At 35.0% G+C, this 26,241-nt stretch overlaps 2 protein-coding genes across 5 annotated transcripts in view; one reads left to right on the plus strand and one right to left on the minus strand.

The window, feature by feature from the left end:
• Positions 1-9,727, minus strand: LOC127849241 (protein LTO1 homolog). Of its 2 annotated transcripts, none has more exons than XR_008034846.1 (6): positions 9,573-9,727; positions 4,747-4,852; positions 4,134-4,204; positions 3,374-3,488; positions 1,434-1,551; positions 1-409 (listed from the first exon to the last, which is right to left on the minus strand). XR_008034846.1 is itself a non-coding variant. In XM_052381964.1 (6 exons), the coding sequence occupies exons 1-5, from the start codon at positions 9,713-9,715 to the stop codon at positions 1,486-1,488; spliced, it is 501 nt and encodes a 166-aa protein (XP_052237924.1). In that variant the 5' UTR covers positions 9,716-9,727; the 3' UTR covers positions 1-409; positions 1,439-1,485. The 2 variants fall into 2 exon arrangements, 1 of the variants encoding a protein (XP_052237924.1); XM_052381964.1 differs by having other exon boundaries at positions 1,439-1,551.
• LOC127849217 (transmembrane protein 39A-like) overlaps positions 9,719-26,241 on the plus strand; it is a 20,832-nt gene continuing 4,309 nt past the window's right edge. Inside the window, exons 1-6 of one of the 3 annotated variants that reach the window (XM_052381940.1) lie at positions 9,719-9,867; positions 10,916-11,120; positions 11,726-11,809; positions 12,420-12,574; positions 12,919-13,198; positions 14,940-14,969. In XM_052381940.1, the coding sequence (XP_052237900.1) occupies positions 9,785-9,867; positions 10,916-11,120; positions 11,726-11,809; positions 12,420-12,574; positions 12,919-13,198; positions 14,940-14,969 (837 nt within the window). In that variant the 5' untranslated portion in view covers positions 9,719-9,784. The remainder of the gene's footprint in view (positions 9,868-10,915; positions 11,121-11,725; positions 11,810-12,419; positions 12,575-12,918; positions 13,199-14,939; positions 14,970-26,241) is intronic. The other 2 variants (XM_052381947.1, XM_052381953.1) reach the window with 2 other exon arrangements.

The raw sequence follows: 26,241 nt of genomic DNA on the forward strand, positions 1-26,241 counted from the left end.
TAAGTGAAGTTGTATTTTATTTAAAGCAGAGATAAAAGAGTACAACACAATTAAATAATGCACAATTATTAATTGGATTTATTTCAATATAATACTTGACAAACAAATATAACAGATATGTCTCTAAATTTTCGGACACTCAAACTTTTAAATATTTTTTGTATCTAAACAACTGTTGTGGGATTTTCTTAAATAATATCCAAGATTCACAGTTTTTATCACGGCTTGCTTATGCTCTAGCAGACCATATCTTTCACACGACAGATCTTAAACAGTTCTAAACAATGAGCTTGACTGTTCATAACCAGGTGCACCATGGTACGTTCATTTTGGAGCAGACTGTCAGAAGACTGTGGACATCACTGCTGATGTGAAGACAAAACCATGCATGTCTCCCTGAAGTTTGGACCTGAAGAAATAAAACAAATATAAGCCCCATTCTGGAAAAACTGTGCTTAATGCTATTGCGTTGTGTCGTTCCACATGCTTATCCATGAAGACATATTCCGCCTAAACTTCAAAGAAAAATACCATCAAAGAAAAGTGTTGCCACTGATAAGCCAGTGCCCAATGCACAGGCTTATTAGGAACTATTCATTACACATATACCTTAAGCCCAGTTTTCCCACAACAAGGTACATTATGTTGAAACTCAGCAGTGATAAATTCTCCCCCCCCCCATGCTGCATGTTATAATATGAATCAAATAAAATTGTAACAACACAATTTTAAGTTGACAAAGAGGCATAACTTGTGTAATTTTGAACATTGCATGATACAAATCACACATGCAAAAATTTGTATCACAAGGAACAATCCTGGCAAGTTTGCCTGTTAATGTTCAAAAGCGTAGCAAAACTTCTTCTGTGAAGTTTGAATCTACACACAGACAGATACACAGACAGACTGTCTGACAAACAGATATCTATTGTGATTCCAGTATAACCCTTCTTCTTGATGGTGGATTGGTAAAACAAAGAGAGAAAACAACTGTTTTGTAGCTCTTGCAATACTCAAAGTTATACAGAAAAGAACAGTAACATTTCATAATGTATGTTCATTGAAGAGGAGAACATTCCACGTCATACTAACAATCACAAACCCGCAATTCATTATGTTTCTCCTACATATAGACGCTGCCAAGGTTTATAAAATGACATAAGTTACCAGAGATGCAATTATTGAGTAATTAATTGTATCAATTGCTGTATAACACAATGAATTCTATAAGATTATTTGGTATGTAGACAATAGACACAAAGCTATTTTGGGTTTCTCAAAATAAATACCCACAGTTTACATCTTATTTTAACAAATGCATAGCAGTCTTATCCTGATATTTTTACATCCAAGATTGTTTTCAAATACAGTGCACAACAATATCACCTGTAATTACCCAATTCAATTAAAAAAACAACAAGAACTTATATAACTCTACCTGTTTTCAGTCCTTGTATACTTCCATCTTCTGCTTCCAGCTCTTGGTCAGAAAGACACTCCCTTCACATCTGGTTTCTGAGCATCAGCTTTGATTCCCAACTGTGAGCACACCTACGAAACAAAGTTCTACTTAAAGGTATGTCCCCAGTAGTAATTGTTCAATTTTGCATTAACACAAGAATGGAGATTAATTTAGATAAAACTGAAATAATTGTTTTTAGAAATGGAGGACCTTTAAGAAACTACGAGCGCTGGACATATCGGGGTACAAAAAAATAAATACCAATTTCGCTTATAAATACTTGGGATTATTGTTTACACCCAAATTATGGTGGAAGAAAAAGAAAAACTGAGTTCACAAGCTCAAAAAGCAATATTTTCAATTTATAGTTATAAAGGGACTTTTGGAAACATCCCTATTAAAGAACTCTTTTTACTTTTTGATAGCATGGTAAGCCAATATTGTGTTACGGCTCACAGATATGGGGATATGAATATGTAAATGCCATTGAAACTGTCCAAAATAAATTTTGTAAACGCATTTTGCATGTAAGGAGAAATACTAATACCTGTATCGCCCTTGGCGAAGTGGCCGACTACCCTTATCTGTTACATATTTTGTTAATTGCATAAAATATTAACTGTAAACTGTTAATGATGCCTAATAACAGATTTCCTAAACAATGCTATAATATGTTAACATCAATAGACAACACCGGACGTACATGCAGGGCAACACATGTAAAATCTTTACTATTTAGATATGGTTCCGGGTTCGTCTGGATCTCTCAGGATGTTGGCAATGTAAATTTATTTGTATGTAATTTTCGTCAGCGTATAATTGATTGCGTCACACAAAATTGGCACAGTGACATTAACAATGCATCTAGAGGTTATAACCATTATAAGAACTATAAACCTCTACTTAACACCGAAAGATATTTGCAGTTGGAAATTCCGCTTAAATATAAGAAAGCCTTTGCCAAGTTTAGATGCTCCAATCACAAATTAAGTATTGAAATTGGTAGGCAGTTGCATCTTGCATATAATTTGAGAATTTGTAATTTTTGTTTTAACGATAAAAAATTATCTATTATTGATTGTGAATACCATGCGTTTTTTCAATGTAGTAAATATGACGTTGTCTGTAGAGAATTTCTATATAACTGGTATATAGGTGGAAATACTGTACATGACTTTTATAATCTGATGAGCAAAACAAATAATGACACACTATTGAAATTGTGTTTGTATGTGTATCATCTTTTGAACAAAATTGAATAGCTGATATATTTTTAATGTAACATTAACACAATATAATGTGTTGACATATTTTAGTAAGAGGATGTGTTCGCAACTACAAACATGTGTTATATTTTGTATCAAATACTGTGTATTTTGGGCCAACAGCCTTTATATACGTATTAAACTGAGTTGAGTTGAGTAATATTCACATTTATGAACCAATATATCAACCAAGTCATGTGAAAATTAATCCAGATTTTGATTTTTGTGCAAAGATGTGTGTGTTTAATTTTTAATTGTCAAAACATAATTGTCAAAATTGTACCACACTGCAGGAAGTCTACCTATTGTTGTCTTGTCAATGAAGCTTTAATCTCCTGATATGCAACCACAGCATATCACTTTGGGATATTTGATTTCCATGAAGAAATTAACTAATGAATACCCCCCACCCTACACACACACACGCACAAATTGACAATAAACACAATAATGTTCCAAAACAATGAAGCCAGTTACCAACTAGTACCAAGCATTAACAATTATTAACAAACTGTAATACATTCAGCATAACTTAAAACCTATTAACAAGAAGCAAATATCAGCGGGCAGCACTCAATCTCCACTTTCCAACTTCCGAAGTATTACCAGGTAAATAAGCACATATATTGTTTGAACTGTGACCTACTTGTTTGAACTTTGACCTCAGCTCTTCAAGCCTAGTTGGCAGTTCAGGGTTTTGAGGCTCCGTGAGGGGAAACTCTCTGCAGACTGACAAAATCCTCTCTAGTGTCTTTACTGCCCTGAAAATAAACATACATGCACTTGTTTACTGCCTTTAAATAAAGGGACACAATGTTCCTGTTCACTGCATTGAAATTAAGGATAACATATTCTTGTTCACTTCCCAGAAATTACGGATAGAAGGTGTTTTTTTTCACTGCACAGTAAATAAAGATAACATATTAGTGTTCAATTCCCTGAAAGTAAGGATAAAATATTCTTGGTGACTGTCCTAAAAATTGTAATAAAATGTTCTTGTTTGCTACAGTTGGCATACAAATTAAATGCTGTTCACTTCTCTGAAAACAGAACAATATGTTCTACTCTATTCAGGCATGTAGGTAGATTGGTAACAATGCATCTGCGATGCGATTTTTTGGAGGCGATGTAATACAAGGCTTTATCTGTTAATTTAGGTACTTTTTGAGTTATTGTAAGATCAAGACTTAAGATTTCACTTTTTTTTAACTTGATTTTTATTAACAGACTTTGTTTTAACACAAAATTCAATAAACATGGAAAGTGTTTTCCCTGACTAGCCTCTGCAGACTGCACATGCTTATTTAGGACAAAACTTAATGCACATGCAAAAAGTATGTTTTCTCACAGCGCAGCTCATGGGTTTCAGTCTCAGCACAATAGTAATATTCTATGTATCAAACTACCTCTGTTTGGTTTCAGGTTCTTTCTTCATTTCTTCCAACAGTGACTCAGCAAATCCAGAGTAAAATCCAACCTGCAACAATTACAATGTGACATTAAAGAAAATAATATTGTGCTTAAACGATATAATCACTCTACATGCATATACATAATAAATGTATTACATTTGTTATAATGTATATAGGACTTGTTTATAATATATATATATATATATATATATATATATATATATATATATATATATATATATATATATATATATATATATATATATATTTATTTATTTATTTATTTATTTATTTATTTATTTATTTATTTATTTATTATATATAATATATATTATATATTTATATAATAAATATATATACATAATATATATATATATATATATATATATATATATATATAAAAGGAATCATAACATAACACTTTTTCAATTTTACCCTGTTGTATCTGTGGAGTTAATTATTTGTTTATCATCACTCTTTGTATTTTAGAGTTTCTATAAAATATTATTAATAACAAATGCAGATGTTCATGATATTGATACTATAAAGGGTTACACAATTTAACATAAAATGTCTGAAAGACCCCTTCAGTATAAATAAAAATTACCTCAGACCCTATGGCAGCCCCTTTTTCCCATCCAAGTTTCTGTCCCTCCACCAGCCCTTTTTGTTCACCAACTTTCTTTCCTTCTGCAAATCCTTTCTGGTGACAGCTGGAAAATTTATCACAAAATAGTGCAATTGATATTATGCCTGCCATGCAATTTGTAGATGTGTTCAAACTCTACTCTTTCCTGTAGGAAACGATCTACTGGTTATATCCACAAAACAGTTATTCAAACATGGCTTTCAACATAATTGAATTTAAAAAAAACAACTCATTAATGCTAAACATTTAAATATTATTGAAAAAAATAGTGCCAAATGGGAACAAGTAGTATAAGTACTGTCATTCAAACCAATCACATCTGATACTAGGTATTCCTATGTATTCCTGACAAAAGCCCCAGCCCTAATCCATCTATGCCTGACATCAACATAACACAAAATGGAATAACAAAACTATTACGAAACCTCAAAATCCACAAAGCCCTAGGTCTGGAAAAAAAATGCAGAAAGGAATGCAGTAAATATCAACAATCCTGACTTCAATCTTTAAAAAAGTCCCTGTCTCTTGGAAAAATCACAACTGCTTGGAAACATGCACATGCATGCTCAGTCTATAAAAAAGGATACACACATAATGCTATAAATTACAGGCCAATATCACTCATTTGCATTTGTTGTTAAATACTTGAACATGTCATTGCTAGCTCTATAATGTCTCACCTTGATCAAAATAATATTTTATATGAACTCCAATATGGGTTATGACCTTTCTGTTCTTGCAAAACACAACTGATATCATTCCTCCAATACCTAACCCAATCAAATAACCAAGGTATACAAACTGATATCATCATTTTAGATTTTGCTAAAGCAATTAATAAAGTACCATATCAGCACCTCTTATACAATCTAAAATACTATGGAATTAATTCAATGGCTTTCTTCTGCATATCTGACTTCCTAACAAATAGAACCCAGACTGTTGTCCTTGAGGAAACCATGTCAAGGTACCTGTAACCTCCGGAGTCCCACAGGGCACTGTCTTAAAGCCCATCTTGTTTCTGATCTACACTTTGCTGATTAAATCAGACATAGCAGTCTAAGAGTTTTTGCAGACAACCTCTCCGACACCCATAAGCTCCAGCTAGATATAGAAGCTGCTGGTTGATGGGAGCAGGACTGGCTTATGCAATTCCACCCTAAAAAATTTAACCTCCTCAGCATTACCAAAAAACAAAATCCATCTTCACCTACAAACTACATGATCACATCCTTGAAAAAATGAACCACGCCAAATATCTAGGTACTACACTACAAATTAACCTCAAATGAGACACACCTTAACAATTAAAAAACCTAAAAATTAACTCCTCGACAGTTAAAAATCAGGCATAAATTAAAATACTCCTCCACTGTCTGGGACCCACATACGAAAGCTCAAATAAGCCATCTGGAAAAAGTACAATAATGTCCAGCTAGATTCATAACAAACATATTTGTCAACACAAGTATAGTAACTAATATGATAGTATTAGACACCCTAAACTGGCGCTGGATTTGTCATTGTCGGCTCCGGTACTACTTAAATGTACCCCAGATACTCCGTGTACGGAAGATACACCAACACGTACCCGGCTAATTTCGACTGTACCCGAGTTTTATTAACTCCCAAAATCGGATGTCGTAAAATGTGCTACAGAATATGAAACAGAATTCACTTCGAAACAAGAGCTGTCTCCATAGGATGACATATGCCCCAAAAAAACGCTTTGATACAAGTTATGAGCATTTTTCGAAACCTAAACGCAGATTTCAAAACCTAAACGCGGACCCTAAGTGCAAGGTCAAGGTAACAGGGGTTAACATTTTTGTGCATATGGAAAGGTCTATATACACATGCATACCAAATATGAAGGCTACATCTGAAGCGACATAATAGTTATGAGTATTTTTGGAAAACTAAACGCAAAGTGACAGACAGACGGACAGACAGAAAGACGGACAGAAGGACAGTGCAATCAATATATGCCCTCCTTTGGGGGCATAAAAAGATGCCTCAACATCCTTTTTGTAGTATGAGTTTCTATAATGTAGAAGTCATTGTACACGTTTTTTTACATAAATATGAACATAATAATTTGTAAAAAAAAAACGACAAAGACCAAATTAGCGTAAGAATTCACAGGTACGTTTAAGTATATTTACCATACCCAGGGTACATTTAAGTATACTTAAGAGTACCTGGGTACATTTAAGTAGTACCCGAGCTGACAATGACCAATCGACCTCAAATGGCCTGCACATGAAACATGTAGAACAAATTCTGTCCCATCATGCTTTTTACAATAATCCACCATGTAGTTGCCATCTAACTCCACCTGATCTCCTTGTTCCTGTCAACAGCCGATCCAGACTCAGCAGAACCCTTTGCTTTAGACACATTCAAAACTCAAAAGACCCATATAAATTCTCATTCTACTCGAGAAAAGTTCTTCAATGGAATTCACTACCCTCCTAACCCCACAGTAGAAGTTTTCAAAACTCTTACTCCTGTGTCTGTCATTGTCCAATATATCCACCTGTAGACACTTACAATGTATATAATTTTAAATTAACACCCAACTGAGCACCTTTGTACAGTTTTCACGCCTTAAAAATAGGCGACGTCACAAAATCTTCTATTTAGAAGGAGTGCAGCATCGAAAGAAGGAGAGGTTGCAGCGATGTAGTGGATATGGTGTCCGCCTGGCGACCAGGAGATAATGGGTTCAATCCTGATTGTCTATCTATCTATATATACTGTCTAACTCCCCTTTCGGATATTATCAACAGGTGCGCATTCAGTGCAGGTTAAAGTGTTAAAAGTGAAAAAGTGAGAATGTTAAAAGTATGTTAGATTTATTATAAGGTGAAGTGATTTTAGGTTAAAAACTGATAAAAACATGTCTCCCAGAGTTCAAGGGGCAGAAGGGGAAAGCAGGGACTGCTTAAACCCTTCAAGATCAGGATATAAAACTGTAGTGGCAGGGAGGTTGTTCCACATCACAATAGCACTTGGGAAAGAAGGAAACTTATAATAATTTGCAGTGGTATGGATCTGTCTGTAGGAGAGGGGATGCATGTGACGAGTGAATCTGGTGGGTCGCTCGATATATGATGGTAGGGGCACAGCCACTAAACCTTGAACAAAACATTTTGAAAAACATTATTAATGTAGTGTTATTTCGTCTGTCTTGTAGGGTCTGCCAACCAAGTTCCTGTTGCATGGAGGACTGCTCGACGCTGTACATTTTCAATTTTTTTGTATATTTTGTAATGTGTGAGGACTCCATACAGAGGAAGCATATTCAACCTGAGGTCTAACCATGGTCTTGTATGCGAGCTGGCGAATGTTGGAATGTCTCGTCTGTATGTTCCTGCGGAGAAAACCAAGAGATTTATTACCGTTATTTGTAATTCTATTTATATGGGTGTTCCAGGAAAGGTCTTTTGAAATGTCCACACCTAAGTATTTTGCATTGTCAACAGTTTCTAATATTTGTCCATGGAGCCTGTAATTAAAAGAGAATTTTGATTTATTTCTGGTTATGTTTAAAACTTGAAATTTACTTGGGTTGAACTCCATGTTCCAAAGATGTTCCCATTTCATTAGTTTATCTAGATCTTCTTATAGAGTGTGGCAGTCATGCATATTGCTGATTGTTAGGTATACGGCAGTGTCATCTGCAAATAAGCGAACTTGAGAGGTAATAGACTTAGGTAAGTCGTTTATATAGAGAAGAAAAAGTAACGGACCAAGCACAGACCCTTGTGGTACCCCGGATGTCACTGGTACCTTGGATGATAGTTCTCCATCTTAAGCAACCCGTTGAGTGGGACCTATAAGGAATGATTCGATCCATGAGAGAGTATCTTTACCCACACCATGTTCCTGTAATTTGAAAAGCAGTTTAAGATGGTTCACTTTATCGAACGCTTTGCTGAAATCAAGCAATATTAGATCATTTTGTTTTCAAGATGTCGTATTTCCTGCCAGGTCATCAATGAGTTGTAAAAGTTGTGTTTCGCAGGAACGCTTTTCTCTGAAACCATGCTGTAAGTCATAAAGTATTTTATATTTATTGAAATGAGCTGAAAGATTAGAAGGAACTATATGTTCTAAGGATTTACATAAAATACAGGTGAGAGAGATAGGTCTGTAATTTGCTGGGTCTTCTTTGTTCCCTTCCTTGAACAGCGGTATTACATTTGCAGATATCCATACTTTCAAAGAATTCAGGAGTCCAAGAATTTCTGAAAAAGGAGTGTTATTATTGGAGAAATTTGTGAACTTAATTCTTTTAGAACAAGAGGTTTGATGTTGTTTGGGCCTGCTGCCTTGTCTGGTTTAAGATTGGATAGCAACTTCTGCACCCCATTGACACTAACTGTGATCTTTGGCATTGTTGGAAATTTTCTGAAAGATGAAGATGAAATTTCATTAAGATTTCTGAAAAAGGAGAGGCATGATTGAGAAAGGGTAAGGTGGGACATAGGTGTGAAAACGGATTGGAACTGTTGGTGGGAGCATTCTTTCGATCTGGCCAATAGACATCAAAAACTGGTTCTTACTCTTAGTCCCTGGAAACTGAAGCACTCTTTGTCCCTTGAAACTGAAGCGGTCAAAACAAAGAAGAAGAACAAGTACAACAACAAGAACAAGAAGAAGAGGAAGAAGAACAACAACAAGAATAAGAACAAGAACAAGAAAAATGGCACTTGATCTAATTTTGTCCTTTAGCTTTTACTTTCTGCATTAAAGTTATATCACGGAGGTCCACTTACATCTCTTCTGACATCGTGACATTGTGAAATATGTCGTCATTTTCCATTGTTTGTGTGAGTGTTTGTACAAAATGGCTAGTGTCAACATCGGACAATTCAGTCGAGTAACATTTATCGCTACACCGACAGATCGGTGTTTTCATAAAATCATCGAACAAAAGAAAAGAAAACATATTTTGTGCGCAGTTTCACGTTTGTAAACAAATGTGAACATGCCAGCAGGTCGACGAATATTTTCTAGAATGCAAACAAACACAGTGTACCCCACGAGTGCACATAAAACGCTGTCTTCTTGGTAAGCGTCCCACATATGTAATTAGAATATGATATCGGATGATACGGTTTTCGGATACATGTCTGTTTTACATGGAGCAACTTGATTATCGATTATATTTAGCTGAAACATGTGAATTAAACGTGTCATATTATGTGATTATAATAAAAAATATATATTAAAATGGCTTATAGATAATGAAAACAGTGTTCACCCTCTTAATAATTACAACTACAAGTTCCATATTAATTAATTTCATCACCTTTTCACATTTTGCATGTTTAATTTTAATTGTTCCCAATATAAAATAAAGCTTGATATAAGCCTTCAATGGACTAATTTATTGACTGACTGCAAAGATATGTCAACAGTGTAATGAAATAAGGCCACTTCCAACAGTCTTGCTGATTGGCTAACTCTTTATAGCGACGTGGTTTAAGTGTCTGACTACCACTCTGGAGGTCTTGGGTTCAATGTCCGGCTTGAGCTCAGTATTTTCACAATAGCACATATGCCAAAATGCCAAAAAGAAAAGTAGATAAATCACAATGTAGCAAATATCAATCATAAGTAACATTTTTTAAATAAATACATAATAATAGATGAAAATAGATAAAGAAAAAAATTCTATAATAAATTTAGTTTTTGTATGCCAATTGAGTATTTGGGGTTTACAGGGCCAAAACACCAACTTTAGGGAAAGGGCCACAGCCTTTTTTCGGGGAAAAAAGACACAATTTTCTGGCATGGGGAATGAAAAATACTGCAGTAGATTGGTAATTTAGAGAAAAATGCATGATTTTAAAGACATTTCTGTAGGGGAAAGGGCCTTTTTGGTTAAGGAGAAGAAAAAGAGGCCCCTTGCGAAGGAGGGTTTTTTGGCCCTGATTCAGCTTAGACCAGAAATTTATTGTTGTCATTGTTCCCAATTGCAAAAGTAGACAGTTTATGCAAGGTTATTTATTTGGCAACTAACATTTCTGAAACTACATTAAAGTAAAACTCTTAGGAATACTTTGGCTACGGATTTAGTTTCTTAGTACCCACCTGATCAATGGGATATTTTCAGCGATGACCGAGATGCCAACATGATTCCATTGGCCACGATGGCGGTGCTTCCAAGGCACTCGCACATCCCAGATATCGAGTGTGACCTGAACATCTCATTCGAGGCCATGCTGTACATATTTGGTGTCATTGCCATGTGTCTCCAGTACATCAACCTCTACAAGACCGTCTGGTGGCTACCACACTCCCACTCCACTTATGCTTTGGTTGGTAGCCACTCCACCGTAATACATAGTTTAATTCAGGGTTCTTTTAATTTCTGCTATAAAGACCTTTATAAAAAGACAAAACCTCAGTGAAATCTTAATATAAGTTAAAATTTCAAAAAGGCCTTTAGAAGAAACATTGTCTTGACTTCTGTTTTATCTCTTTTCATTCCAGTAGTAAGACATTATCAATAGTACTTACCCACTTTAATTTTGAAACAGATATAATTGCAATCTTACAAAGATATTTTTATGTCCCCCACCACTATAGTGGGGGACATATTGTTTTTTCCTCTGTCTGTTGGTCTGTCTTTTGGTTTGTTTGCGCCAGCTTTAACATTTTGCAATGATGTTTGCTATATTGAAGATTGCAACTTCATATTTGGCATGCATGTGTATCTCATGGAGCTGCACTTTTTGAGTGGTAAAAGGTCAAGGTCATCCTTCAAGGTCAAAGGTCAAAAAACCCAAATCAAATCTGAGCAGAAGGGGACATAGTGTTTCTGACAAACACATTTCTTGTTTAGTTTATGATCTTCAGACCTTGAAATCTGTTAGATATGCTTTAACACTGAATATCTTGATGAATTTTTAATTTATTTCAGAATTTCTACCTTATTGATCCCTATCTTGTGGTGTTTCTGGGAATTTTGATGAGTAGAAGACTTATTGGGTGCTTTGTACAAGAGGTATAAACTTTTAAATCCTTATAATGCAAATGCGTCGGTAATTTTTTGCAATAGCTTACTTTAGTGCTTTGTTCTATTGCTTAAAATGAATATAAACCCCCCGCCTCTACGTGTAAGTTGTTGTTGTTTTTAAATGTCAAAACAGCTATTAATATTTAACACAATATGAGCCAGATATATCTTAGAATTTGTTTAAATTATGACAAAGTAGTATGTTAACATGTAATTGTGCTTATCAACAAAAATATTATTCCTTTTTAGTTTTAAGATTCCCCATCTGAAGGGCCTCGCCACCTTTTTCTCAAAAGTGAACATAAAAATAAGATTTGTATTGCTTCTGAAAACTGATGCAAGCTGATGAAAAATTAAGAATTACTTGAGTCTTTAAAAATTACAAGGAATAAGTCTGGCCGACGGCTGATACTTTTGAATAGCACACTGTTCAATTCTAATAGAAAACTATTTCTGATTAATGAGGATAAAATTATGAACATTATGTATAAGTGAATAAAAATAAACACTAAATATGCATGGATTAATTTACACAACACAACATTCACTTTTAAGAGATTGGCACATTCCTACTAGATTTATGTCTCTTTTTTTTCAGGTTCATGGATATAGAAGCCGTCATGGTGTACTGTACATGACGACCCAGATATGTACAGGTTTCGTCGTATCTGCAGCTGTCCTGATGCTCTTATACACAGGATATCAAGTCCTGAAAAATTATTCATGGCTCTACTGCTTGTTTTTGTGTTGTCCGTAAGTGAATTTAATAACTTTTTGAAAAACTTGTAAGAATCTAGATTATTGTTGAAATCAAGCAGATGAGAATTTATTTTCTTTATGCATGCAATGTTTAAAAGTTAAATGAGATTATCATTCCCCTATTTTTTATCAATTATTATACTATCTAGTAAAATGTTCACATGCAAAATCTGAAACTGGGTGAAGAACAAACTATTGTAAAAATATAAGCAAGTTATTGAATGATTTATTAATTCTCATAATTATATTCATATTATTATTCAGGATTTGATCAATAGAAACCATAAGCCATATTTTATGTTTACTTGAAATCTTAATTAAAATCTTCTTTTTTTCAGAATCGTTACATATTTATTTCTTTTTGGACCTTCGTTGAAGCCACTGTACCAAAAATCCTTAAACTGGCCTTCTGCAGTGTCAGAAATCCTGACACCAAAAACTAAATCAAACCCGGACAAAGAGCCAACACTATTCCACAGCTGTGTGCTTACACCGGACATAATACGAGATGAGGTGGAAATGCTGAAAGTCGACTTTAACAACCGTGTGAAACAGATATTATTTAACTCGATGCTGACAGCTTACTACATGACATTCGTGCCTCTTTGTTTTGCACAGGTAGGTACTTAATGATTTAACTATCAAAAGATGTTCTCAATAAGTCTATGATTATTATGTAATATTTTATTAAATGTATGAATTTCATATACTAGGGAGAAGGTAAAAAATCATTTCAATTCTACTAATCAGTTTGAATATATAAGTCTCCTCTGGGATTAGTACGCATAAAATATAATATGTTCATGGAGCACACGGTTTTTTCAGGCAATTAAATTGAAGTTTCATATATCACAGCACCATAAAATAGCCTTGCTCTGTGAAAACTGGGCTGTATGCATCTGTTTAACTCTTTCAGTGCGGGAACCGAATTTTGAAGGCCTTTGCAAACAGTTTGGATCCAGATGAGACGACACAGAAAATGGTGTCTCATCTGGATCCAAACTGTTTGCTATTCTGATAGTATTCTTTGAAAAAAAATCGAAGAAAATGCTAATTTTAGAAATTCAGCAGACGACATTTTAGCAGACGACAAATTTCCCAGCATGCAAAGGGTTGAAGTGTTTTCCCAAATTAGACAGTGTGCACAGTATACAGAGGCTTATCAGCGACAACACTTTCTGCCTAGAATGAATGTTTACATAGAAGAGAGCTCTTTTAAACAAGAAATTCCATACAAGTGGAAAGTGTTGTCCCTGTTCACCTTGTGCTTACTGTGAAGGCTATTTTGGGACATCAATTTACGCACAGGCATTAACCCTTTGAGCGCTGGAACCGGATTTTGAAGGCCTTTGCAAACAGTTTGGATCCAGATGAGACGCCGCAGAACGTGGCGTCTCATCTGGATCCAAACTGTTTGCTATTCTGATAGTATTCTTTGAAAAAAAATCGAAGAAAATTGCTAATTTTAGAAATTTAGCAGACGACAAATTTCCCAGCATGCAAAGGCATTAAGCCCCATTTCCTTAGAGCCGGTTCAAATGTGGATGTGCAAGACACACATTCCTGTTTGCCCTTGAACAAAGCTGATGAGGCGGTACAGGTGTATTAGTAATGTTAGTTAAAAAGCTCTTGTTTGAATGCTGAAATTGAAATGTGATGCCTAGATTGCTTTCTAATCCAGTTACCATTGATATAAGAGGGATTTTAATTGGTTGATATTTTTTTGTTCATCAGGAATTAATGCTGTGCTGTTGTTGTTTTTGCTGAAATACGCAAAAAAGAGCACCTTTCATTTTTCAAAGAGGGCACACATCTTCAAGAATTTTAGAGTTTATCTTTACATTCATTATTATTGCCAAAATATTGTCATAAGTTAAAGTCATAATAGGACTCGGTATTAAATCCTGTTTAAGTCTTGCACAAGTAAAATATGAGCCGGGTCAAAGCGAAAATGGATCTTGAGCAATAGTCAGCAATCAAAGCTCCAGACCAGCCTGTTATTTGTTTGTTTAACATATTTTTAGCTGCGTTCTGAGAAAACGGAGCTTAACGCATGTGAAGAAATTGTCATCCAGATTATCCTGTGAAGTCTGCAGAGACTAATCAGGGGCAGTACTTTCTGCTTATTTTTTTGTATTTTTGGTTCAAAGGTCATCTCTTCTAAACAAAAATCCAGTCTAGGTAGAAACTATCATCCCTCATTAGCCTTTGTCACACATAATGCACAGCATCGTCATGCATGAAGCTCAGTTTTCTCCGATAGAGGCTGGATTGTTATTATTTGTATTATGCATTGTTTGACATATGATCATTTAATTATTTTTGTTCGTTTTCTTGCTGCTTTACTAACCATGTTCAGCATATACAGAATAACTGCGAAACTTGTTGGGTAAGCTTGGTGTTTCACTGTTTGCTTTTTATTGAATGATTTGCAAGGTATGTGCTCTTTTGTTGCTACAGTTTGGCTTTTATGCCACATATATGTCCATGCCAAAGATTCAAATCTCACAAAGATCTTGTTCTGATAGGGCAGGTCACCTACCCGGCATCAAGTGTACCCTTAACCCACTGAGAAGCAAAGTGAAAATGGCTATATGCATTCAGCATAAAACCAGAACAGCCTGTGAGTAACTGGCAGGCTGTTCAGTTTCTATGCTCTTAAAGGCTTCTCATTATTGAATGTTTTGAAATGAAGCCTTTAACATTTGAATCTAGCAAGGAAGGTCTTTATTTAAATTTTATTTTCGAAGGAACTAAAAATGCGTCAAAATGCATATCTGGCTCACTCCGTGGTAAATGGATAAATTGGTATAGATCTGCTTTTCTGTAATTTTTTACCAGGAATGATAGCAATCTATAGTAAAGATGTTCGTTTATACAGGTGCACCTTTCTCAAAACTGTCTGGCCCTTAATGATACATGGACAACTTTAAGAAACAAACATTTTACATGACTATTGTGTACAAGCAAAATTCATGGTTTACTTGGACTGGCCAGCTATACACATGCTTTATAGTGTTAAACTGATGCTTGAAATCAGGAATAATTTAGCCTTGCTGTGGGGAAAAAGGGGCTAATTGCATGTGGGTAAAATGTGGGCCCAAGATAAGCCTGTGCTAATTAGCCTGTGCAGTTCGTACTGGCTTATCAGTGACAACACTTATAGTTGTAATTCATTTTTTAGCTTAAAGGAAGTCTCAAATTTGAGGGAAAATCCAGTTATGGCAAACTGTGTCGTCCCTGATAAGACTGCACAAACTAATCTGGGGCGACACTTCATGCATATTCATTAAGTGCTGCTGTTTTCCTTGAAGGAGGCTCGTATTTGTAATGCAGTTACCAGAAAGTCTTTAAAATCTGGAATATGTGAATGCCAGCATGAAAATGCCAGCATGAAAATGCCAACTTTCAAAATGAAACACAAACTGAAATCATGAGCATGTAACTTTCAAAATTGTGTTGTGATGTGTTTGTTGTCTAAACACTCTTGGTCTGTATTGAAACAGTCATTGATGAAATTACTGGTAGGTAATCCAGCACATAGTTCTCCTTTCATCATGAAACAGTTTTATTGAACAACCCCTAGTCCATCAAAAATAGGTCAACGAATTACACCAGGCTAGGGCATATGCTCTTGTTAAAGAAATTGGTTTATTTCACTTAAAAATGGATAAAAATGTATTTATGTTGTAATTCAAAAGTGCTTGTTGCAAATGGAATATTATATAATCAATATTTGGTATGAACAGGGCATACTAACTCCATTCACTCCAAAGGCATCAATTTTCACCTACTATTGCATTGACAGAAACTACTGTTCACAAACAATTTCAATGTGGTATGATGACTATTTAAAATGATCTTGTCACATTTTTGTTCTTAATAAGTTTGTCAATGATAAACTGATTTTCTGCCAAAAGATTAAAACAAATGTTACTAGACTAAGTTATGGCTTATATTTTAACATATTAATTTCAATAGTTTTTTATCTTACCCATGTCATGTGAAAATGTTTCTCATTCGGTATGCTGCCAGCGTACATTCTTACCAGCCCCACATGCGCGCAGTCTGACAAGAAGCTTCCCTGTCCGCATATGGCAATAAGCCCCATTTTTGCATGACATACCTCATCTTATATGGTAAAACTGATTCCGACAGTGCTTACTTATCATTTCTTTCTATGTCACAGATGTTTGAAACCGTTTATATTAGAGCAAGTCTCTTGGGAAATTTGATCTTAACCACATGTGCGTAAAGTATCATTTCAGATTAGCCTGTGCAGTCCATAGTGCGTAAAGCATCATTTCAGATTAGCCTGTGCAGTCCATAGTGCATAAAGTATCATTTCAGATTAGCCTGTGCAGTCCATAGTGCGTAAAGTATCATTTCAGATTAGCCTGTGCAGTCCATAGTGCGTTAATTATCATTTCAGATTAGCCTGTGCAGTCCATAGTGCGTAAAGTATCATTTCAGATTAGCCTGTGCAGTCCATAGTGCGTAAAGTATCATTTCAGATTAGCCTGTGCAGTCCATAGTGCCTAAAGTATCATTTCAGATTAGCCTGTGCAGTCCATAGTGCGTAAAGTATCATTTCAGATTAGCCTGTGCAGTCCATAGTGCATAAAGTATCATTTCAGATTAGCCTGTGCAGTCCATGTGCATAAAGTATCATTTCAGATTAGCCTGTGCAGTCCATAGTGCATAAAGTATCATTTCAGATTAGCCTGTGCAGTCCATAGTGTGTAAAGTATCATTTCAGATTAGCCTGTGCAGTCCATAGTGCGTAAAGTATCATTTCAGATTAGCCTCTGCAGTCCATAGTGCGTAAAGTATCATTTCAGATTAGCCTGTGAAGTCCATAGTACGTAAAGTATCATTTCAGATTAGCCTGTGCAGTCCATAGTGCGTAAAGTATCATTTCAGATTAGCCTGTGCAGTCCATAGTGCGTAAAGTATCATTTCAGATTAGCCTGTGCAGTCCATAGTACGTAAAGTATCATTTCAGATTAGCCTGTGCAGTCCATACAAGCTTATCATGCTTTACACTTTTTGCCAAGACTCAATTTTTATTAATAACAGACTTCCTTTTTATGTCCCCCACTATAGTAATGGGGGACATATTGTTTTTGCCCTGTCTGTTGGTCTGTTGGTCTGTTGGTCAGTTTGCGCCAACTTTAACATTTTGCAATAACTTTTGCTATATTGAAGATAGCAACTTCATATTTGGCATGCATGTGTATCTCATGAAGCTGCACATTTTGAGTGGTGAAAGGTCAAGGTCATCCTTCAAGGTCAAAGGTCAAATATATGTGGTCAAAATCGCTCATTTTATGAATACTTTTGCAATATTGAAGATAGCAACTTGATATTTGGCATGCATGTGCATCTCATGGAGCTGCACATTTTGAGTGGTGAAAGGTCAAGGTCATCCTTCAAGGTCAGAGGTCAAATATATGTGGCCCAAATCGCTTATTTTATGAATACTTTTGCAATATTGAAGATAGCAACTTGATATTTGGCATGCATGTGTATCTCATGGAGCTGCACATTTTGAGTGGTGAAAGTTCAAGGTCATCCTTCACAAGGTCAAGGTCATCCTTCAAGGTCAAACATCATATAGGGGGACATTGTGTTTCACAAACACATCTTGTTTAAGATTTATAAAGCAGATTGCTCATGCTAATCTCAGACAATACTTTATGCACATGCATTTAGTTTAATGTTCCCTGAACATGGCACATTTTATTAAATTAATCTCATTCAATTTATCCCAATCATTAATATTGTTGAGATTGATGTTGTTATTTATGATGTTGATTACCTTTTTTATTACACTATTATAGCATCAAAAGTCAACTTGTTTTCTATAACAGTGGTGCGTTAACTAAACATAACAAAAAGTGGGCAGATATCAACAAAAACAGTCACAGTATCAAGGGGTGTTGCGGCAGTTTATTTAACCAAGAATATATTTATAGCAACACCGATGATGCTATTATCACAACTCAATATTTATGTTATCAGTATCATCAGAAATGACTGAGTTGGTTCATAATTCAATTGTCAGTGGTTCGATCCCAGGTGGGGTTAACTTTTTTTTTACTTTTTTTTATTTCTTTAATTTCATTCTTGTTTTATACTGGAGCCTTTTAGTCATGTCGTTTAAATTTATCAATTTAAAGCATTTAATCACACACTTCAAAACAAGCAGAAATCTGTGAACAAGTACATGTAACTTATTAATGATTAAGGTCGAGTTTGATACTGTATGGTATTATGTTTGTGATTAAATATTGTTTTTTATTAATGTCTTTTGGTAAGCTGTTGTGATCCCCGTTAAGATTGTAAACAATTTCTAATGTTTATGCTAATTCTTACAATCTATGTACCGGTACTTGGATTTTGCCTAATTGATGTATTTTTATAAAATTTGACGTAGACGGTAGGGATAGTTAAAACAAAAAATCTCAGTTAAAAGTGCGGTGACCCCCTTTTTTTATTTGCGTTTTATGATGACAACACGTAGATGAACATATTCGAGCAGTTTTTCAGAATTCTATTTGACAGAATTTTTTTTATTACATTTTGGTGTTAAAAATAGAAAAAGATTGATGTTTTTTGGAGTGACATAAAAAAAAAAATATATATTTTTTTTTTTAATTTACTTGTGTTCTCCATTTTTTTGGAATTGTGTTGTTTAATTAAATGGTATTTTATGTATTTCAGCTTATTTAATATCTATATGTTGTCTATTTCATAGGTTATTAATTGGTTTGAGGCAATTAGAGATTTTCCAGTTTAAATGAAAAAGTATAAAATGGTCAATAAAATCAAAACAAGGCTGGTGACCCCATTTTTTTATTTCATTTTTAGCTCATCTATTTTTTGAAAAAAAATTATGAGCTATTGTCATCACCTTGGCGTCGGCGTCTGCGTCGGCGTCGGCGTCCGGTTAAGTTTTGCGTTTAGGTCCACTTTTCTCAGAAAGTATCAATGCTATTGCATTCAAACTTGGTACACTTACTTACTATCATGAGGGGACTGGGCAGGCAAAGTTAGATAACTCTGGCGTGCATTTTGACTGAATTATGTGCCCTTTTTAAACTTAGAAAATTGAAAATTTTGGTTAAGTTTTGCGTTTAGGTCCACTTTTTTCAGAAAGTATCAATGCTATTGCATTCAAACTTGGTACACTTACTTACTATCATGAGGGGACTGGGCACGCAAAGTTAGATAACTCTGGCGTGCATTTTGACAGAATTATGTGCCCTTTTTATACTTAGAAAATTGAAAATTTTGGTTAAGTTTTGTGTTAAGGTCCATTTTATTCCTTAAGTATCAAAGCTACTGCTTTCATACTTGCAACACTTACTTACTACCGTAAGGGGACTGTGCAGGCAAAGTTATGTAACTCTGACTGGCATTTGGACGGAATTATGGGCCCTTTATACTTAGAAAATTGAAAGTTTGGTTAAGTTTTGTGTTTTGGTCCACTTTACCCCTAAAGTATCATAGATATTGCTATCATACTTGGAACACTCGCAAACTATTATAAGGGTACAGTAAAAGGACAAGTTGCATAACTCTGGATGTCATTTTTACGGAATTATGGCCCTTTTTTGACTTAGTAACTTTGAATATATGGTTAAATTTTGTGTTTCGATCCACTTTACTTCTTAAGTATCAAGGCTATTGCTTTCAAACTTCAAATACTTTCATGCTATCATGAGGTGACTGTACCTGGCAAGTTGAATTTTACCTTGACCTTTGAATGACCTTGACTCTCAAGGTCAAATTATTAAATTTCTCTAAAATTGCCATAACTTCTTTATTTATGATTAGATTTGATTGATACTTTGACAAAACTACTCTTACCTGACATACCACAATAGACTCCACCCAAACCATCGCCAGTGCCCCCCCCCCCCCCCCCCAACCCCCCCCCCCCCCCCCCCCCCTATATTTTTTTTTTTTTTTTTTTTTTTTTTTTAAGATCATCTCACAAATGACCACCACACCCTCACACTATACCCCCCCCCCCCCACCCCACCCCCTCCCCAATTTTCTTTTTAAACGGTAAAAAAACAAAACTATTTATTTTGATTATTTATGTTTGAAATACCGTCCAACCATCGCACCCAAGAATCCCCACCCCCCCTCCCCCACCCGAATCCCCCCCCCCCCTATTTTTTTTTTTTTTTTTTTTTTAAGATCATCTCACAAATTACCACCACACCCTCACACTATACCCCCCCCCACCTCACCCCCCCCCCCATTTTTTTTTTATGAAACGGTTAAAAAACACAAATATTTATTTTTATTATTTTATGTTTGAAATACCGTCCAACCATCGCACCCAAGAATCCCCCCCCTCCCCCCCCCCCCCCCCCCCCCCCCCCCCGATTTTTTTTTCCTTTTATTCGCATTTTTGGAAGAAAATGTAATAAATGTCCACACCCCCACACAATGCACCGCTCTTCACTCCATCCCTCCCTCCTTTGTGATTGAAAATGAGAGTCCCTTCACCTTTAAAAAGACAATAGATGAGCGGTCTGCACCCGCAAGGCGGTGCTCTTGTTCATATAGTATTTGTATATAGTACTTGAATATAAATTTTGAACAAAATCTATTTGGTGGAAAAAAATCAGCCAAACTGCAGCAACACCCCTTAATTAGATAAAATGATCTGCCAATACACTATGGGTTTTGCTTAAACTTTAAACCATCATTCCCCATGCAGTTATAGCTGAACTCAGCCCCTTTAGAGAAGAAATATCAGTGCATATGTGATTTGGGTTACAAAATGAAATGTTATAGTAAATTAACATTATGTTTCATTTCAACAAAGAAATGTTTTGATGCTGTAATAGTGATATAAAACCTTGTTTCCATACTGCAAACATTTGCATCTAATTTGCATTATGCCTTTATGGAATTCCACAACTTGTTTCATTACAATATTCGAAGTCATTCTATTGCTTTGTGTTTTTTAGCTGTATTGTCCCTTAAAATAGCATATTCTTATTGTTTTGAGCATATTAACCTTAAACAATTGATTTTTCCATGGCTGACCGCTCAAAATACACTAGAATTCATGATTTCATAACTCTAATCTACATACTGGTACTTTTGAGGGAGAGCTTTTGCGTACTACATTTTCTTTACTTTTGTAAAATGCTCACAAAGCTTTTTTATCCCCGCCGAAAAAAAATTTGGAGGGGATATAGTAATTGGTCCTGTCCGTCTGTCCGGCCGTCCGAAACTTTGTCCGGAGCATAACTCCAAATCTATTCAATGGATTTACTTTAAACTTAGAAACTTAGAATATAAACAGATGGCAACATTTGACAGAATACAATTAAAATTCAGAAAATCAGTCTGCATACAGGAAGTTTCACTCAACAGAAACAGCTTTATTAAAAGTTCAAAACAATATCCTACAATCATTAGATAAGAAAAAGGTCACTGTCTTTGTTATGCTGGATCTCTCTGCCGCTTTCGACACCATCGACCACATAACCCTTTTAAGCCCCCTCGAACAACAGTTCGGCTTTGCTGACCAACCACTACAGTGGGTAGCTACCTACCTATCTGACCGCTTTCAAACGGTGAGCATTGACGGCAAGGTATCAGAACCATTGCTGCTGACCTTCAGCGTACCCCAGGGATCTGTGTTAGGCCCAAAATTTTATACTATGTATACTAAACCTGTTTGGGAAATTTGCAAAAAACATGGACTCGGGCATCACTTCTACGCCGATGACTCGCAGCTCTACCTTTCCTTTGAACCCACCATTGGAGCAGCCCAAGACGAAACACTAAATCGAGTTGAAAAGTGCCTCCACAATATCATCTCATGGATGAATACAAATATGCTCAAACTTAACACCGACAAAACCAAGGTCATAGTATTTTCAAGTCAAAACAACGCCTAATACGTAGATGGGTTAACTATTAAAGTAGGGGACTTGACAATTAAACCATCGAAATACGTACGAAATCTCGGTGCTTTGTTTGATTCAAGAATGAACATGGAACACCATATTAATGCTATACGTAGATCATGTTTCGGTCAGATTAGGCAAATAGGTCACATCAGGCAATATCTTACACCAAATGCCACAAAATCATTGGTCAATTCACTTGTCACGTCTCGGCTAGACTATTGCAATGCACTGCTGTATGGAATGCCAACATCAGCTATCAAGAAACTACAAAATGTTCAAAACACTGCGGCGCGTGTTATCACAAGAACATCTCGCAATAGTCACATAACACCGATCCTAAAAGAATTACACTGGCTCCCAGTAGAATAAAGAATCCACTTCAAAATATTTACCAATGCGTTCAAAGCCTTAAATGGACAATTGCCTGTATATCTGAAAAACCTACTTGAAGTCTACGAACCAAGGGGAAACTTAAGATCAAAGAACGAAGCGACTTAATTAGTGATTCCAACGAAGATAAAATCCGTATCATACGTAGAGCGAAGTTTCATGTACGCTGCTCTTAAACTCTGGAACTCACTTCCATCAAACATTTGAGGTTCTTCAACACTGAATTCATTCAAAAAGGCACTGAAAACTCACCTCTTCCTCCAATCTTATGCAATATAAGCAGTGGTTTCTTCAATTCATTATATAAAATCTCAATCATCATGAACTTGACTTAACCCTTTAAAAGGAAGCATAATTATTTTTTGTTGTTTTACGTAGTACTTATTGTTTAAGTTTTAGATTTTATTGTTTCATGAATTGTCTTATAGCTATACACATAGGGTCGTTTTATTGTGTCTTGTTGATCTTTCTAATCTATGGTTACTGTGCATGTTTTTACGTAATACTTATAGTATAATAGAGTAGTTTTATAGTATAATTGAGTAGTTTTGATCGATTTCTTTTGAAACAGTGTTGCAAAATGTATTCGTATCTGCGATACGTTAAATGTTCTTATGTAAAGCGCCTTTGAATGTGCACTCTTGCATGAAAAGGGCGCTATATAAATCCGGTATTCTACTACTACTAATAATAATAACTAGGACAAGTGCAGTGACCCAGAGCCATAACTCTATCTATCTTAGTTTTTGAATTATCTCCCCTTTTATATAACTTTAAAGTAAATTTTTGGCAGGAGCATAACTCTACATCTACTGAAGGGATTTACTTGAAACTTGAAATATAAACAGATGGCAAGTAGGAAAAGTGCAGTGATTAAGAACCATAACTCTATCTACCTTAGTTTTTGATTTATCTCCCCTTTAATATAACTTTAAAGTAAATGTTTGTCCGGAGCATTACTCTAAATCTACTAAAGGGATTTACTTGAAACTTAAAATATAAACAGATGGCAACTAGGAGAAGTGCAGTGACCAAGAACCACAACTCTATCTACCTTAGTTTTTGAATTATGTCCCCTTTTATATAATTTTAAAGTAAATTTTTGTCTGGAGCATAACTCTAAATATACTAAAGGGATTTACTTGAAACTTGAAATATAAACAGATGGCAACTAGGAGAAGTGCAGTGACAAAGAGCCATAACTCTATCTACCTTAGTTTTTGAATTATCTCCCCTATTATATAATTTTTAAGTAAATTTTTGTCCGGAGCATAACTCTAAATCTACTGAAGGGATTTACTTGAAACTTGAAAATTGCGTATAGATGATTTAAATCGACTGTGTAGCATTTGATAGATTCAAACGCAGGGATGGCGTTATACGTGAGTGAGCAAAATAACGGCGGCGGGACATTTCACAAGACACTAAAAGAGGCTTGTTTTGGCTGAAAAACACGCGTCATTTTACTAAAAAATACTCATATTAAACTGCTGTTGCAGCCCACGGCAGCTTTTGATCATAATGATTGTCAGATATAGCATTTAAATGAATACAAAAATAAAGAACTGTGCATTAAAAAAATCTTTAAATATCGCATATGCAGCAACTTATAATTTATCTAAAACATATATTTTAGAGAATATTTTTCATATAATTGCGTTGATAAAAATTGGCATTTAGATCGTCTTTTTTTACTTTTTGTGATTCTTTTTCTAATTGTACGCTGTCAAGGAAAATTGCAAAATACCTTTGTCACTCTGCGTTTTCGGGTAAGTAATTTCAATTAAAATACTCAGTAGGAGTAACATGAAGAACTTATAATATTTATTAAAACTATGCGAGACTGCTCCGGATGTTTCTTTCTTATGTCTTTTTGTATTCATACATGTGCTATAAATCCAGAAAAAAAACAGTTCTTTTCACACTTCATGTGTATATATGTGATATGTTCGTATCTTTCTTCTCTTCTTACTTCATTTAACACTTTTGCTCGTAAGAATATGCAAATGGCATTCAAGGCATTAAAGAAACATCTGCTTATTCTGGCATTTCTGAATAGTGCAAAGTGAAACACTTATTTTCCAAAACAATAGCTTGCCAATCAGGCGGAGACACCAAACAAGAATGACATACAAAGACATTGCATGACCACATGTTATACTAATTGTTTGAGCAAATTAAAGATAAATAGCAAAACACCATCGTCGCTAAAAAATCTGGCCGAAAATTAAATAAGCTTATAAAAGTTCTTTTGCTGTATCAAAACAATAACACCTTATTTTCATAAGGGCTCTAAACGAGTACGCAACATATGTGATCATGTTTTAAGAGGTAAATCTATCTAACTAGTACAGCAACGCTCCGGCGTTTAAGCGAACCGACCGGAATGTCTTTCTGTTAAGATTCTTTAAAGCGAGATTATACGATTTTGTCAAATATTTATGAATTTATATAAAATGTGTAAAACAAACAAACTCATTATAGGTATATTTCAATATACATTAAAATAAAAGTTAAGAAGAACATGTGTTGAAAAATGCAAATAGCCAGATATTTAATTCTGAACTCGAAAATGTCTGTACAGTCTAATTCGCCAGCATGTATATCATGCATGTACGATGTGAATCTAAATTGAGTTTAACTATTCATTTCAAATTCCTTGGCAAGTAGGAAAATTGCAGTGACTAAGAACCATAACTCTATCTACCTTAGTTTTTGAATAATCTCTCCTTTTATGTAACTTTAAAGTAAATGTTTGTCCGGAGCATAACTCTAAATCTACTGAAGAGATTTACTTGAAACTTGAAATTTAAACAGATGGCAACTAGGAGAAGTGCAGTGACCAAGAACCATAACTCTATCTACCTTGGTTTTCAAATTATCTCCCCTTTTATATAATTTTAAAGTAAATTTTTGTCCGGAGCATAACTCTAAATCTTCTGAAGGGATTTATTTGAAACTTCAAAAATAAACAGATGTCAAGTAGGAGAAGTGCAGTGACTAAGAACCATAACTCTATCTACCTTAGTGTTTGAATTATCTCCCTTTATTTAAATTCAAAGTAAATTTCTGTCCGGAGCATAATGAATTACCTCCCTTTTTTGTTTTTACAAATATTATTCTACTCTCTAAAACATATGTTGTCATAAAAGCAGACACATTTCGGCGGGGATTTGGCACTTCTGTGACAAGCTCTTGTAAAACTTATTTTCGGGGCAAAAAAGTGTTATTGATTTTTGGTAATTTTATTATTGTCATATGAGCTGCTTTCTGGTATAACAAGGCTAAATGCATTTGCGTAAAGTGTCTTCCAAGATTAGCCTG

The sequence above is a fragment of the Dreissena polymorpha genome, chromosome 1 (genome assembly GCF_020536995.1).
Source record: "Dreissena polymorpha isolate Duluth1 chromosome 1, UMN_Dpol_1.0, whole genome shotgun sequence".
Lineage (NCBI taxonomy): Eukaryota > Metazoa > Mollusca > Bivalvia > Myida > Dreissenidae > Dreissena > Dreissena polymorpha.

Bases quoted from the DNA above. Each gene is read 5' to 3' on its own strand.
- LOC127849241 (XM_052381964.1), bottom strand. From the start codon at position 9,715: ATGAAAACACCGATCTGTCGGTGTAGCGATAAATGTTACTCGACTGAA. The intron at 4,853-9,572 runs GTAAGTGGACCT...TAAATTTTCCAG, and splicing joins GTCACGATGTCAGAAGAGAT to CTGTCACCAGAAAGGATTTG. The intron at 4,205-4,746 runs GTAATTTTTATT...TAATTGTTGCAG, and splicing joins GGGCTGCCATAGGGTCTGAG to GTTGGATTTTACTCTGGATT.